Source organism: Harmonia axyridis, chromosome 6 (assembly GCF_914767665.1).
Source record: "Harmonia axyridis chromosome 6, icHarAxyr1.1, whole genome shotgun sequence".
Taxonomy (NCBI): domain Eukaryota; kingdom Metazoa; phylum Arthropoda; class Insecta; order Coleoptera; family Coccinellidae; genus Harmonia; species Harmonia axyridis.
Genome location: NC_059506.1, coordinates 33916136 through 33933339, shown reverse-complemented (window position 1 = coordinate 33933339; position 17204 = coordinate 33916136). Strand labels below are relative to the sequence as shown.

Below are 17204 nucleotides of genomic sequence, written 5' to 3'. Positions count from 1 at the left end.
AGTTGCGATACTGATTCCTGATCGAATTTAGAACTAGTTTTAGTAGTTTGGATGTCCATTTTCGGTTTTGCGCATCTATTAATAAATATCTTGTGGTTTTTCGAACGAACGCCACTGTGAATCAGGAAATTATCGATTGTTACTTCAGTTGAAATAGACAATAACAATCTTGTAGATGCTGTAGTTGTTTTATATCAATTAGAACTAGTTTTAGTTGATTAGATGTCCATTTTTGGTTGTGAGCATCTCTTCAGAAATATCTGTCGATTTTCTGGACGAATGCCACTGTGTTACAGGAAAATATCAATGGTTGCTTCTGTTGAAATAGATAGTAGCAATCTGGTAGTCGCTGTAGTTATTTTATATCTATTGGGAACTAGTATAATTAATTCAGATGTCCATATTTGTTTCTGCGCATTTCTTCAGAAATATTTGTGGTTTCCCGGACGAATGCCACTGGGATTCAGGAAATTATGGATGGGTGCTTCAGTTGAAATAGTTATTAACAATCTGCTAGTTACAGTAGTTGTTTTAAATTAATTCAAAACAAGTTTTACCAGATTAGGTGTCCACGTTAAGTTCTGCGCATTTCTTCAGATATATCTGTCGACTTTCTGAACGAATGCCACAGAGAATCAGAAAAGTATAGATTGGTGCTTCAGTTGAAATATACAGTAACAATCTGGAAGTTGCTGTTGTTGTTTCAAATCAATTCAGAACTATAATAGTTTTAGAAGATTAGATGTTCGTCGCCCGTTTCGCGTCTCAAGACTCAGACTGCCAATAAATTATCGATCACACAATGGTAGCTCGGAAGATACGGATGCATTCACGTCCGTTGAAAATCTATGTCGCACGTTTTCTGGAAGTTATTTCGCTCTTGAGGCGTCCCATCTCTAGCGCATCTGTTTGGAAGTGTCTGGTCAATTTTCCGGACGGACGCCACTGTGATTCGGGAAATTATCGATAGGTGTTCTAGTTGAAATTGACAGTTACAAGCTGGTAGTTACTATACTGATTCCTGATCAAATTTAGAACTAGTTTTAGCAGTTTGGATGTCCATTTTCGGTTTTGCGCATCTAGCCAGAAATATCTTGTGGTTTTTCGAACGAACGCCACTGTGAATCGAGAAATTATCGATTGTTACTTCAGTTGAAATAGACAGTAACAATGTAGTTGTTGCTGTAGCTGTTCTGTATCAATTCAACTAGTTTTAGTTGATTAGATGTCCATTTTTGGTTGTGCGCATCTCTTCAGAAATATCAGCCGATTTTCCGGACGAATGCCACTGTGATACAGGAAAATACCGATGGTTGCTTCAGTTGAAATAGACAGTAACAATCTGGTAGTCGCTGTAGTTGTTTTATATCTATTCAGACCTAATATAATTAGTTTTATGTCCATTTTTGTTTCTGCGCATTTCTTCAGAAATATCTGTGGATTTTCCGGACGAATGCCACTGGGAATCAGGAAATTATACATGAGTTCTCAATTGAAATAGATAATAACAATCTGGTGGTTGCTGTAGATGTTTTAATTCAATTCAAAACAAATTTTTTTCCACATAAGAGGTCTAAGTTTGGTTCTGCGCATTTTTTCAGATATATCTGTCGATTTTCCGAAAGAATGCCACGGTGAATCAGAAAAGTATGGATTGGTGCTCCAGTTGAAATATACAGTAACGATCTGGTAGTTGCTGTTGTTGTTATAAATCAATTCAGAACTAGTTTCAGAAGATTAGATGTCCGTCGCCCGGTTCGCGTCTAAAGGCTCAGACTTCCGACAAATTATCGATCACACAATGGCAGCCTGGAAGATACGGATGCATTCACGTCCGCTGAAAATCTATGTCGCACGTTTTCTGGAAGTTATTTCGCTCTTGTGGCGTCCCATCTCTAGCGCATCTGTTTGGAAGTGTCTGGTCGATTTTCCGGACGAACGCCACTGTGAATCGGGAAATTATCGATGGGTGTTCTAGTTGAAATTGACAGTTACAAGCTGGTAGTTGCGATACTGATTCCTGATCGAATCTGGAACTAGTTGCAGCAGTTTGGATGTCCTCTTTCGGTTTTGCGCATCTATTCAGAAATATCTCGCGGTTTATCGAACGAACGCCACTGTGAATCTGGAAATTATCGATGTGTGCTTCAGTTGAAATAGACAGTTACAATCTAGTAGATGCTGTAGTTGTTTCGAATCAATTCATAACTAGTTTTACCAGTTTAGATGTCCATTTTTGGTTCTGCGCATCTCTTCAGAAATATCTATCGATTTTCCGAATGAATGCCACTGTGATTTAAGAAATTTTTGATGGGTTCTTCTGTTGAAATTGACAGTTACAAGCTGGTAGTTGTGATACTGATTCCTGATCAAATTTAGAACTAGTTTCAACAGTTTGGATGTCCATTTTCGGTTTTGCGCATCTATTCAGAAATATCTCGCGGTTTTTCGAACGAACGACACTGAGAATCAGAAAATTACCGATGGGTGCTTCAGTTGAGATATACAGTACCAATTTGTCCGTCACTGTAGTTGTTTCAAGTCAATTCAGAAATATTTGTAGCAGGTATGGTGTATTTATATCAGTGACCCATGATTGCTTCTGCGTATTTTCCAGAAATATCGGAAAATGTATTCCCAACCCTGTAGATAGCAATGCATTAGCATCAACTTGAAAGGCATCACGGTTAATTCTGCATTGTATTCAACAGATCGAGCTCATGGAAATCTCATCCCTGATAGAAATATATCAATACTGAATAGAATTATACTCAGCACGAGCAGAAACTTAGTTTTATCAACAAAAAAAAAAAGATAAATTCTCACGCGTCTTTGATAGTTTATGCAAATGATAAAAATACACTTTCATTCCACCTTTTAAATCCAATAACTGTGCCAACTGAACATAGTTGCATAGACCCTTTGTACGTAACACATTTCCATTTCAAAAGTTCCCAAAAGCTGCCTTCAAAGTAGACAAAGGGTCCAGATACCATTTAGACTATTCTGTGCTCATGATAACTCCCCATATTTTCGATGTGACATAGCAAAGAGATATGAATATATGAGTTCATTTGATTGTAACTCGTAGCTTCATTGAAAGTTTCGCTGTTATAGCAACATTCGAAGAATTATGATAACAAAGCTTTGAAGATGGAGTTAATCAAGTTAATTGAAAAGATTCACCAGCATGAATGAAACATTTGTTTGCAAACTCGATATCGAACGAATTCTTTGAAACGAATATTATGAATTTATATGGAATTTCTACTCATCGGAAAATATGTATTTCGTTTCGAGGTATTTCATATGATGCTTTTACCTCTTTCTTTCTTTTATGCTTTACTGCAATGTTGCATATGAGATATAACTGACCTCTATGACATTAATTGAATATATAGTAAAAAGTTCTACTAGGAAAGATCAAAGTACTCTCATATACTAACTGACAAAGAAACTGCAACTTCCAGGAGGAGCTGTTTAAATTTGAATTTTTTTTTTGGTAAAACATAGTACGGCAAGGAGTTAATGATTGAATTTGGAAAAAAATTGTTTTTTCATGTGAACAATTTTTGTTACTTAAATATTGTAGTCGGTTTTTTCAAGTTTCTTCAATTTTACAACAAACCAGCTGTTCAAGGAGGAATTTATCACCAGCTAAGTGAATTTGAAAGAGGTCTATTATTGGTCGACGGGAGGCGGGGTTGTCATTTCGAGAAATCGCTAACTGTACGAACAAAAATCTAATTACTGTTATCAGATGTTGTCAAGCGTGGTTTGATAATGCCCTAAATCGAAAAAGAGTAGGCACCGGACGTCAAAGGGGCACAAATGAAGTTCAAGATCGACGTCTAAGACTTATTGCCATTAGAGACCGATTTGCGACAACTCGATCTTTTGCTGATGAGTGGTTAGAAGAACAAGGCCATCCTGTAACTGTCCGAACGGTTTACTCCCGGATAAGGTCTTTTGGACTGCAGCATTATCGTCCCCATCTTGTGTTTCCTCTGACGGTTGAGCATCGCCGGCAACGATTATAGTGCTGCAGAGAACGTCGAAATTGGAATGTGGAAAGGCATCAGGTCGTTTTTTCTGATGAACCTCGATTCTCCTTGGGTGTACCTGATGGCCGAAGAAGGGTTAGAGGAGGTCAGGGAGAAAGACTGGAACCTCAGTTTGATGTTGAGCGTCATATACACCGGATAGTAGGCGTTATGGTATGGGGTGCTATTGCTCTTGCAAGTAGGTTACCTTTAGTCTTTATTCGAGATAACATGACATCGCAGCGTTACCTTCAAGAAATAGTGGAGCCATATGTTCTCCCTCACCTTAACCGGCTCGAGAATTCAATATTTCACCAAGATAATGCCCGACCTCATGTTGCCAGAGATATTTAAAACTTTTTCGAAGCGACCCATGGCCGTCTATATCCACCGATCTTTCACCCATAGAGCATGTTAGGGATATCATGGGTGAATGACTTGGAAATTTACCCCAGCTCCCAAGGAATTTTGCGGCTCTGACACATGAAGTACAGGTTGCTTGGGATAGTATCCCTTAAGAAGAAATAAATCATCTTATTGCATCAACACCGAGACGTGTTGGGGAGTGTATAGATAATCGCGGTGGATAAACACATTATTAACAAATTTATTAAAAAGGAATGTAAACCCTCCGTTTTTTTCTCCAAATTTCAATCATCGACTCCTTGCTATACTATCTATGTTTCACCAAAAAAATAATAATATTTAAACAGCTCCTTCTGGGTGTTGCAGTTTCTTTGTCAGTTAGTATAATATCAATATGGGATTAGAACTACTTGTCCTTTGAAATTATGGTTATTTCACACTAGGGAATTTCCTTTTACGAATTTCACTATCTCAGGTACCCAGAAAAATCCATTTCCCTCTAAGAGTCAATCGAAGAAACTCCAAACGGCCTGCAGTTTCCATCTAATCTCACGACACTTCAAGAATTGCGAAAATTCTAGCCGGATCGTCTTTCTTCTTTGCATTCAAGTCGTCCACTGCAAATGAAAATCTATTATTGCTCTCCAATTTTATTCCCGGTAATGTGCCATCAGGGACTTCTATTATCCAACTTTATGAATCCTAATGTTACTACTGAGGTAATTTCGAATCCTTGGAAAATTGCGAGAATCAGATAGATAAGTGTGCAATTTTATCTGTTTCACTCTTTGCTGGAGAGTTTGTCCCTAGTATTTTGTCGAAATGATGAATCAAAGTATCGAATATCTTCCTCTCCATTGTTGCATGTTAGGATACCTTGATCTTGTTATGATGGGGTTGCCAATAGCGATGACACAATTTCGAAATGAAAAAAAGCATTGGGACTAGTTCTCATTTTTTTGTTAAGGATTAATTCTAAAAATTTAAGTGAAATGAAACCAAAATGTGGAAGAATCATTGAAATATCTCTAGAAATGAAAAAGTTATGGGACTTTGAAGTTGCGCTTGGAAGAATAATTTCATAGTACGTGTAAGTGGCGTGACGTCACACACTAGACGACTGGTATTCGCAGAGTGCTCACGAATTCATTGGTGTACAATCACTTGTGCCGTTCGTGTCGTGTTTTGTTCGTTACGATGGCTGAAATAACTTACTATATACATACATATAATTTACTTTTTTCTCTTCTTACTTTTTACTCCTCACATAAATATGTTTTGCCATTGATAGACAACAACCAGTACTCAACTACAAACTGTTTATGAAACGTTTTTTAAATAAATCATCGTTGAATCATGATGAAGCAAACTACAAACGGCGCGAGAGCCTTGGCGCGGCTAAGTATTTAAACGTAATTTATGGTGTAGCGATCACAGGCAAGAGCCGTGACGTCACAGACCAAAGACGTTCCGCGCTAAAATACGTAAATTTAAATAATCTATTTCTCAGTCATTTATTGATGGATTTTCAAAATTTTTTCACTGATTTATCAGTTTTGCTCTATATTTTAATTCTATCGTGTCAAATATAGTATTATCAACATCACTAAACTAGTCCATTCAGTGAGACACAATTTTTATTTTATTAGGTGTACAACTTTTCTTTCGCCGTTTGGCAATAGATGGCTGTAGCGGTAAGTGGTAATCGAAACAAATAGATCGTAGATGTCATACAATTAGTTCAGATATTTGTAAACAAAACGCCATCGAAATATAAATCGATTTGTGTCTGTATCATTAAGTTATTTTCGATTAAACATAGCCACATTCTCGACATTCACGGGAAGTTTTAATTTTCAGCATTATTATAGAGAAATCTGCGGCTGAGGCTCATCGATTGCTCTCAAATATCTATGGTTAGATCACTTTTAGTGAAAGAACGTGTCGAGAGCGGTTTCAACGCTTCAAGAACGGTGCTTTTGACGACGAAGAACAGCATGGCGGTGTATAAGAGTTAAGCTTTTCAAAGATGCAGAATTGGATGTATTACTTGATCAAGAGTCGTGTCAAATGCAACATGAATTGGCAGGATCATTGGGAGTGACGCAACAAGCCATTTCAAAACGCCTGAAAGTCATGGGAATGATTAAGAAACAAGGAAATTGGGTGCCGTACGAGTTGAAGCCGAGATATATTGAATGGTATTTGTTTTATTGTGAGCAGCTGCTTGCAAGGCAGAGACGGAAGGGATTTCTGCATCGCGTTGTGACTGGAGACGAAAAACGGGTTCATTTTGATCATTCCAAGCGCAAAAAATAATGGGGATATCCCGGTCATGCTTCCACGTTGAAGCCCAAACCGAATTTTCACGATTCCAAGGTCATGATCAGTATTTGGTGGGACCAGCTCGGCGTAGTGTATTATGAGTTGTTAAAACCGACTGGAACAATCACAGACGATCGTTATCTAACGCAATTTATGCGTTTGAGCCGAGCATTGAAAGATGAACGACCGCAATACAAAGAGACATGATAAAGTGATTTTACGGCATGACAATGCTCGATCCAATGTTGCGAAAGTAGTCAAGACATACTTGGAAACGTTGAAATGGGAAACCTACCCCACTCTCCGTATTCTCCAGACGTCGCTCCTTTGGACTATCACTTGTTTCGATCAATGGCACGCGGCCTGACTGACCAGCACTGCCGGTCTTTCAAAGAAGTAAAAAATTGGATTGATTCGTGGATCGCTTCAACAGATGACCAGTTTTGTCAACGCGAGATTCTTACGCTGCCCGAAAGATGAGAGAAAGTAGTGGTCAGCGATGAACAATACTTAGAATCATAAATGTATAACCAGTTTTTACAATAAAGCCTTGAATTTCGGAAAAAAATGGCGGAAGCAAAGTTGTACGCCTAAGTATTTGAAAGGTTATGCTATAAGGTATAGAAAATAACGTCATTTTTTTTATCACCACGACTTCACTGTAGGCATTGCATTCTGTTAACCCAATATTTCAGCACTTTTTCACATAAATGTTGTTGTATTTCCTAAAATGGCTCAAAATTCGTGGAAATATAATTAACTGCACAAACCTTGAACCTAAATTCTTTCATAATAGCTAATTTCAGAAATAACCAGCATCGATGTGAGTTCATATCCATTCCGTTGGTTGGTATTCCTGTTGTGAACAACCGCCATGAATTTCATGACATTTGCCTTGTTGATGGAATTACCTGAAATGATTACACACATTTATATTCGAATTGTAACGAACAATATTCAATTTATTTTCCGTTTCAGGTCTAACTCGACGAGTAACTGAGTAACCGAGCAAAATGAAAGCTACAACGGACTAATTCAGTCCACCCATCACCATCAGCCATGCAGTGGGACCAACCGGATAGAACGAAAACGAAAAAAATTTCGCGAAATTCGAATTTCGGCTTAAATGAATTCATTTCGAATTCACTCGACTCATAACTCTGTATTCGATCAATTGACTTAATAATTCCGATGGATTCGTTATTTTCCATTCAGCGCGGCAACGTCGCGCTTCATTTTAAACAGGACCAGATGAAATACAACGAAATACGGTGATCGAAAGAGTTCGGGAATGATATAAAAGATGAGAAGGGATATATCGAGAAGCAGTAACATCTCAATAGATGATGAGAACCTGAAAGTGCGTGCTCCTATTGAAGCGACGTTGTCGTTTTTGTGGGTGCTGACGCCGCTTGTGGCAACAGTGTCGGTGCTCGTGGTGTTTTTGAGCATGGTGACTAACCAATGGTTGCACACGGAAGAGAAGATGAACAATCCGGCCTACAATGGTACTGGGGAAAGAGAATATCTGTCCAAATTCACGATATCTGGATTGTGGACCTTCTGTTTTACAAACCGTGAGTAGAATATATTTGAAATAATTCAATTTTGAACTGTGAACTTCAATCTCTCTTGCAGTTAGGCTGTTAGCTTTTCACTGCTTAGTCTCAGTGTTGTTCACCTCTGGTGAGGTGTTGAGTTCTGCTCTAGTAGTTGGCAATATGCCAATAACAAGTATTTTTGTAATTACTAATTTTATATACAGGGTGGCCATTTGAAAACGAAACAGACGAGATTACAGACGAAATAAAGTTTTTGGATAGAAATGCTCGGACAGGTCGATTTCTGTTTCGAGGGGGACAACTTAAGATGTAGGTTACGGACGCATAGCGCTTCAACCCTTGCTGCTACAACCCCCACCCCCAATTTTTGAATAGGGAAGATGGGGTGAGTGATACCTCAATTTAAAGGTATTTTTATACTGATTTCAGCACAGTAATTGTTTTTTCATTTTATGCATTAGTTCTCGAAATATTCATGCGTTAGTTAGTTAGGAAGGAAGCCACAGTCATGGTTGTTTTGAAGCTCAAAATGTCGATTTTTCACAAAACACTACAAGTGTCATGAAAACACCACTTAATTTCAAATACTTAGTTAAGAATATTTCGAGAACTAATGCATGAAATGAAAAAACAATTACTGTGCTGAAATCAGTATAAAAATACCTTTCAAATGAGGTATCACTCACCCCATCTTCCCTATTCAAAATTTGGGGGTGAGGGTTGTAGTAGCAAGGGTTGAAGCGCTATGCGTTCGTAACCTACATCTTAAGTTGTCCCCCTCGAAACAGAAATCGACCTGTCCGAGAATTTCTATCGAAAAACTTTATTTCGTCTGTAATCTCGTCTGTTTCGTTTTCAAATGGCCACCCTGTATAATATCTGTCGCAGTTGATATTTGGCTTTTTCATCATAGTTGCAAGCCAAGAGTTTGCGTGATTTTTTGCTTTGTTGAAAGTCTTCACACTTAAACTGAATTGGTCGTCTAGGAATGATATTTGCAGATCTTCATATACCATGGTGCATTTACAGCTCGTCTGAGTATCGTATTCTGCACAGCTTGAAGTTTGTCCAGATGGAACTCTGCTACGTATCTCTACGTCAGTCATGACCAGATGAATAGTGGACTTGTAGAGAAGAAGCTTGTTGGAAAAGAGACCTTTTGGTGCTTCTGGAGTAGCGTTGCAACGATGTCTTTCCCTCGCTACAGCTGATGTGACGTGTTGTTTCCAAGTACGTCAATGTCAAGTGACAGATGTCGTGGTTGAAAGCTAAAGAAGCAGCCTAGACATTGAACAAACCAGAAATGACAGCCAAGAAGGTATTGCTGTGTGTTTGATGGGATTAGTAGGTAATACTCTGCTATGAGCTGATTCCCTATGGTCAAACGCTCAATTCTACCCTTTACTATGAACAATTCGTCTGTTTGAAGCTGGCGATGAACAGAAGCAGCCAGCATTGGTCAATAAGAGGGTAATCATGTTTTATCAGGAGAACACCAAGCCGCACACATCTTTGATGATGCACCAGAAGCTCCAGGAGCTCAAATGGGAAGATCTTTTGCATTCAATTTATAGTCCTGACCTGGCCCTAAGTGACTACCAATTGTTCCTATCTATGGCCAACGCGCTTGTGGGTGCAAATTTGGCCTCAATAGAGAATAGAGGGAATAGAGGTCTACATAAATTGGTTTTTCGAGTTTTTCGCCAATAGAAACAAGGACATATATATTTTACTAATTCAACTCCAAGTAAAATGAGACTATGAATCAAAATTCAAATATTTATCAGGAGCAATATTGGAGGTATTTAATAATAATAATAATAATGGAATAATTTATTTTTTATCTACCTAGTGAGATGTGAAAACTAGACGATGTAGCGGTGTGGCGGCAAACATATTTTTTATTTCTTTGGAAAAATTGTGGGAAGTTGAAATTATCATCATATTCAGAAGGGAGTTAGGAAAAAAGTGGGCAGTTGGACAAAAATAGTAGATGACAAAAAAAAAACTGTTATAACCCAAAAGAGTTGACTGTAGTCTCTTGTTGGCCTTAAAGTGTCTGACATTGGGACAGCTACGCCAGGCACAATAACCAACAAGATTCGCGCCAACGAACATATAATGAAAGTATGTTATTTATATGCTTTCTCTGGGATGTTTGTACTGAGTAAAAAGTTAGGATGAATATACGATAAAAAACTGATAGGGATTTTGATGGAATTTCAAAAGTTACCTCCAAATATTTCATTTCAATTTTTGTGTTATGTAAACTCTTGTTCGATTAAAATAGTACATTTGAGAATTGTCTTGTGAAAAGACATGAGGCAATAAATTATGTATGCAACAGACAAAACATTGTGATATCGGTATAGAATTTTGTTTTACATAGTTTCTTAGTATATAGTTTATTGGTAGTAGTTTACGCTTTCTAAATAACGTGTTTTTTTTGAAAAGCTTGAATAACAAATATAAACCGAAAAAATAACAAAATTTGTTAGATCAAGACAGGTACGTTTAGCATCTAAGAATTTTTAAGTTACCGAGATTGTATGTGTATTGTTATTATTATTTGTTTATTTTACTTTTGTATTATGGAGTTAATTCATCGGATTCTCAAGCCATTAGAATGAATGCAATATAGCTGATTAGCAGATTAATTCAAATGAATTTTATATTCAACAAAAAACTATCTACCTGTAAACTTAACTTTCTATTACTTTGAATAATTTCCAAGAATTTTAATCGCACCTAATGAACCACAAAGAATTCGAAAATCCTGCAATGAAAGTCAGCAAATCGTCATATGTGTTGCCTACTTGATTTGGTTTAATGTTTTCATTTATAACGGCTATTTTCCATCAAAATTATTTCGAATTATAACAACTCTTTTGAGAAATTGTTTTCAATTCGATCTTTTTTGTTTGATTCAATCTGAATATACTTAATTCGTTGTTTTACTATTTAGCTGAACATTTTCCACTGGAAATTCTTAGCGAGAGTATTACTCAATGGTTTCATCTGAATAATTGTTTATAAAGGACATACATGTGGAAATGAAATTGTTGGCACGGATCCTCTAGATGATGAAGACCGAAACCGCGGTTTACTCAGTGCCGTTCGTCGAGGGAAAGACCTTTGACGCTTTTACGAAATTGGGTATACCGTGTGTTTATCCGCGAAATCTAAGAGAAGCTTCTGTCAACACTTTTGGTAGATTAATTTTTTCAGAATAAATATATCGTTGATTTTTTGCCAACTATTTTGGCATATAAATTTTTTATAAAAGATATATCGTTGGTTTTTGGTTTGTTGTTTCTAATTATAGACTTTTGAGGAGTTTTTTGATGAAACAAATTTCATCGCCCTGGAATTTTGACAGTTTACGCTTTGAAATTCATAAATACAAAGCTTCTGAAAAAATAAAAAAACACACAGTATATAAAAATCTAATTGGTTGTCGTTGATTTGTGACAAAGATTATTGTTTCGGTGAAAGAGAATTATTTTCTTTAATATTTGAGAACTTTTTTAAATTTCTTATCGATCGAGTAACCAGAACCTCAGAAAATTTATTTATAAAAAATTCGAAAAAAACACTATGACACCATGAACACTAAATCGACTGAGTTGAGGTTTTGGATGAAGATATAAAATAACATTTTCAAGGTTGGTACAACATTTCGTGATGAATTGAAACTTCAAGCAGAACAAGAGACATATTAATTTTAAAATTTGACAGTGAAAAATCAAGATACAATTTAATTTGAAATATGTTGAAGAATGAAAAATGTCTGATACAAAATATTGTAAGCATCATTCTTTTAAATCGTTCCATATAATAATATAATTCTGCCCCCTCTTACAAAGGATAGTATATGTATATATCTCGAAGGGTAGAGGGGCTTTGAACAAAAAATTGTAAGAAATACCTTTCCTAAATCTCATCCACCTATCACCTCCTTAATTTTATTTCAGTCATTGGTTTCAGAAACACCCTATAGAAATAATGAATTTCAAAAATTGTTTCGCCCTTCATCCATGATATGATTTGTTTGTTGAGTTGCATACGCCACGTGATCTATCAGTTTTCTTCTTTAAAAAAATGTTATCAATTATTACTAATTCGAAAATAAATAAAAATTGAAATTTGCCTTCTATTAGTCATAATTTAAGTATCCCCCAAAAATTTTTGAATCAAGGGAAATCACAGAAAAAAGGGATAAATGCAAATACACAATACTAAGCAAAACATTCAACAAGAAGTATAAAAATAACATATTTAAAACAGTAAATCGGTTGGCACGAATCTGATCGATTATTATGTCTTCTGGCACGAGATACCGGGCAGATCGATGAGAGACTACAGTCAACTATTTTGCATTTCCATATTATATTTTTTTATCATCCTTATTTTGAATCAAAATGATCAAATTGATGCTGAAGATAAGCAATTACAAATGAATTCTTATTATTATCGACTGCTGAAAAAGGAGTCTTGTACGATATACAAATTAAGTATTCGGATATAAATATACAGGGTGTTGTCTAATTGTGAGGCAAAATTTCAGGAGATGATAGTACTCATCAAAATTTAAAGGAGTCCCTATAGACATATGTCTGAAAATGCTTCCTCTTCGAGTTTTAGCTATCAGAAGTCTTCATTTTAATGAAACATTTTCTGCGATAATGTTTCCATGGAAATTTTGTCAAATGCTAAACTTTCGACAGAAAATCCTATGCTGATTATATTTTCTCCACAAAAAATGTTTTAGAGGTAGTTTTCCCAACAAAATTCATGTGTTTTACATAAGAAACGCTTTCACTATTTTTTCTGACATCCGAGGAAAATGTCGATAGTTTCTTCTCAAAATCCGATCAATTTAATGTAAAAAATGTATGTTGTGTTTTTCCGATAGGATGAGCAGTTCTCTACATAAAGACTTCTGAAAAAGTCATGATATTTTTAGTTCACTATAGAAGTTAGTCAGAATTATCTTAGCAGGTAAATAACCATGATAGTCACTTCAACATAATAAATTCAGAAACCTAAATCTCAGGAATGGCTTATCCTATCGAAAAAACATAAGAAACATTTTCTAACCTACTTCTATTACTGATCATTTTAGGATATTTCGAAATTTTTTCAAACAAAGGAAGTTACAGAAAAATAAAATAAATACAAATACACAATACTCATGAAATCTTTCGATTCGAAGTATAAAAACAACATATTTACAACATAACATCAGTTGACACGAATCTAGTTGATTATTATGTCTTGAACGCAAGATACCGGGCTGATCGATTAGAAACTACAGTCAACCTTTTGCATTTTATTATATTTTTTTTAAACGTCCTTATTTTATATAATCAAAATGATCAATTTGATGTTTAAGATTAACAATCACTAATGAATTCTTATTATCATCTACTGCTGAAAAAGGAGTCTTGTACGATATTCAATCTATCCGGCTATAAATATACAGGGTGTTGTTTAATTGTAAGGCAAAACTTCCGGAGGTGATAGTACTCATCAAAATAAGAAAGAAAGTTCATAAACATATGTCCCTACTTGATTCCTCTTCGAATTGCAGCCTTCAGTTTAATCATACATTTTCTCTAATTCTGTGGTTATTCCGTTCATTCTTCCACATCTTGTAGAACATAATCGTGCGAGAATATATCAGAAACGCACAGTTTTCATGGTTATATTTTATTATTCTATGTTGGTACTCCGAACTTCCCGCCACGGCTTTATCTGTCAATTCATCAATTTGCCTTAAAGAAATCAGTTCTGCCAACCAACATTTTTCAATGCAAAAATCACTAACATATATTTATGGAAATATTTCATTAATTTCAATGAAAATGCAATGAATTAGAGAAAATAATGTATAATACTCGTACAGAAGGCCCATTCTACCACTCGTTCATTCCAAAGAATTCCAAGAATATCAATGCCTTCTGCACTTGTATTATAAATAACTATTCTGCGATAATGTATGTTTTGAATGAAGACTTCGAAAAGCTGTATTTCGACATTTTCGGACATATGTTTATAGAAACTTTTTTTCTTGGAAAAAAATCCTCAAAAACAAAAAAAAAACAATTCTTTATCACCAAAATAATGCTCGATGGAAATCATTATCAAATTGAACGAATTGCGCTTCCAAAGGCTTGACTACATAGCTTAAACTCCAAATCTGACCCTCAGTGATAACTGTAATTTTGCTTACCTCAAAAGAGTCCTCAAGGGAAAGAAATTTGACTCTAATGATTGGCTGAGGCTGGAGCATTTTTCGTGAAATAAAGTAAAGACGAATATTTCTACAGAAAAAGTCTTAAAAAGTCAGAGGAGTAATCAGAACATAACTTGGTATGAAAAGGACGGCAAGCAGTAGAGATATCTTCAGAAGAGAGGAGAATACTTCTGGTGACTTTTGTTCACCGGCAGCAGAAGACCTATAACCCTATAAAATCCATTAAAAAGACAAAAACTCTCTTCTTCATGCTCGAATTGAGATTGCTTCAGCAATGGTCGAATTATGTAGGTGTTTGAAACTTCACAATAAGCTGCCTGATCAGCTAAAGAAGTTGAAATTACTTTTTGTTACATTTGTCAACATCAGCAAGATGGTTTTTAGTGAACTGCCGATGCATTTATTATACTGATGAGCCATGTGATTATTTTGATAACGTCTTTGTTTATATGTTTATGGTTTTCTATCTCGACTCTCCAAGGCCTCAGTGAGATCTCCTAGAAGCTTACAGCTTAAAGCGAATCAGGAGAATAGGCTTTGGTTCTGTGTCAATATCAAAAACTATCACTCTAAAGGCCGATTTACAACGCTGAATGCAACCAGCCATCATTTATCTCCGATATCGTTCCACCCAACACCAGGCCAGCAGCAAATTTCAACTTTCAACCGTTCTAATGGAATCGTCAGTAATTAATTCACAATTTCTGCATGAATTCCGAATTTCTGAACGATATTGCAAACTCGTTATAACCCAGAATCCTTTATCTATTACAAACCTATGTAAATATGACCGTACACACAAATCGAGTTTGCGGCCAAGTTAGCAGCGAGCCTGGAATGCAGCAGCAATATGGCTGCTGCTGTGCCGTCACAGAGGAGCAGAGGCGGCGCCAGACGTAGGCGACCAGTGGCGGCCACGAGAAAATCTGTGGAAGGTATTGAAAATATTGTTATTCGAAAAAGATGAAGTGAAAAATATTGATGGAAATAATAAAATTGGATTGTTGGATCCTAGGTGTCGCATCAGTACATATAATACTGTTGCTGCTGTTGGCTTTCAAACAAATACTCTCAGTTCTGGTCGTTGGTTGAGCTCCCATTTTCAAGAATAACACAAGATGGGGAAGAATCATTAGAATAATTTAAGCAGAAGCAAGAGGGAATTGAGTTAGATTGACTCTTTATAACTTTATAGATATTGGAAGTCCGTCAGAACATGGTAGGAATATTTCTGTAGGACTGAATGCAATGAGCTCCTAAACAGACCAACGAGCAGCAAAAAAATGTTTAGATGAAACACTCTTTTGCAAAATCATCGGTAATTTTTAAGCTCTTGTGCAATTATAACCGATAATAGTATCAGGATGACATTTGACAGAAATCATAACTTGGTTTTTATAAATGAACAAAATTTTTCAACTGCATTTATGAGGGGTTGAAATCTCCAAACGTCTGCAGTATTTTCCCCAGAACTTGTCGATGGACTGAAATATTGCTAGAATATTAGCAGTCCACAACACATTTCATTTTGAATTTTTAGCTATCCTTCAATTTCATCCTTTGGATTTTTTCTGCTGCTGAATACTGTTGTTCTGTTTGGTTTAATAGTGCTTAATTTCATAAAATTGCTGCTTAGCTTTATGTTTCTATGGGAATCAGTGGAACTATTAGATCCACACTTCCACATTGATTACCCGTGCTATCACTATATTTCCGCCTCATTAATAGCCTTCAATCTAATGGAACTGACACGGAAATTTGGCATTCGAAATGGAGTTCTTGTAATGTCTTCAACAAAAGTCTAATCGTTGATCCTTCAGATAAAGTTCCAGGTTGCATTCTTCCTAGGAAATTTTGGTGTACTATAAATCTAATTAGGACTTGTCATAGTCGTGGCAATTATATGCTCTTCAATTGGCATTCCATTGAAAACCCACTATGTGAGAGTGGTGTAGAAGAAACCATTGACCACTTGGTGAATACTTGTCCAATTTATAAATTCCATGCTAGTTTCCAAGCTATCCATTCACTTTCAGATTCTTTTTTAGAATGGTTAGCTAACTTCAAATCAATATAATAGTTCTTCAATTTTTGGTCAAGAGGAAAGATGGAAAAGATTCTATTTCATTGAAGAAGAAGAAGCCCTTCAATATAAATATACAAGATTATTGTGAAACTGTGCTCTTGCATCAAACCCCCATCCACATTTCTTCTGCTAATACTGAGATTCATTAACACAAGCTTCATTTTTTGACAATTTTTTGTATTGCTTTTTCTCAAAAGTATACATCGATAGTTTTCGAGTAAATCAAAGCTGAACACTGCTGTAATAAACGAATTATATGAACTCTTTTCCTCATTTCAAACCACAGATTCCCTCAGGCTATAGCCTGTCCCTTTGTTCTGAGACCCGCTAACACTTTCACTTTGATGTCGCCGACGATCACTTTTGATCTAGTGCCGCCGCCACTGCGGGCAGAATTAGGAGGAACGAGGCCAGAAACATCGGTTAGCTCCACTTAAACCTGGTCTAATATCCCAACTAATGAATGTTAAAATACCCTGTGGGCCTGGATGAATTGCTAACTTGAGCCTTGTTCTGAACCGAGGTTCTTCTTGAAGATGCTGCTACCGCGTAGTTATCTGCCG

The 17204-nt window shown here is 36.1% G+C and overlaps 1 protein-coding gene across 1 annotated transcript in view; it reads left to right on the top strand.

Annotated features, from left to right (window-relative positions):
- LOC123682208 overlaps nucleotides 1-17204 on the top strand; it is a 307886-nt gene that overhangs the window by 71029 nt on the left and 219653 nt on the right. The window contains exon 2 of the mRNA XM_045620723.1: nucleotides 7713-8311. Within this exon, the coding sequence (XP_045476679.1) occupies nucleotides 8038-8311 (274 nt within the window). The 5' untranslated portion in view covers nucleotides 7713-8037. The remainder of the gene's footprint in view (nucleotides 1-7712; nucleotides 8312-17204) is intronic.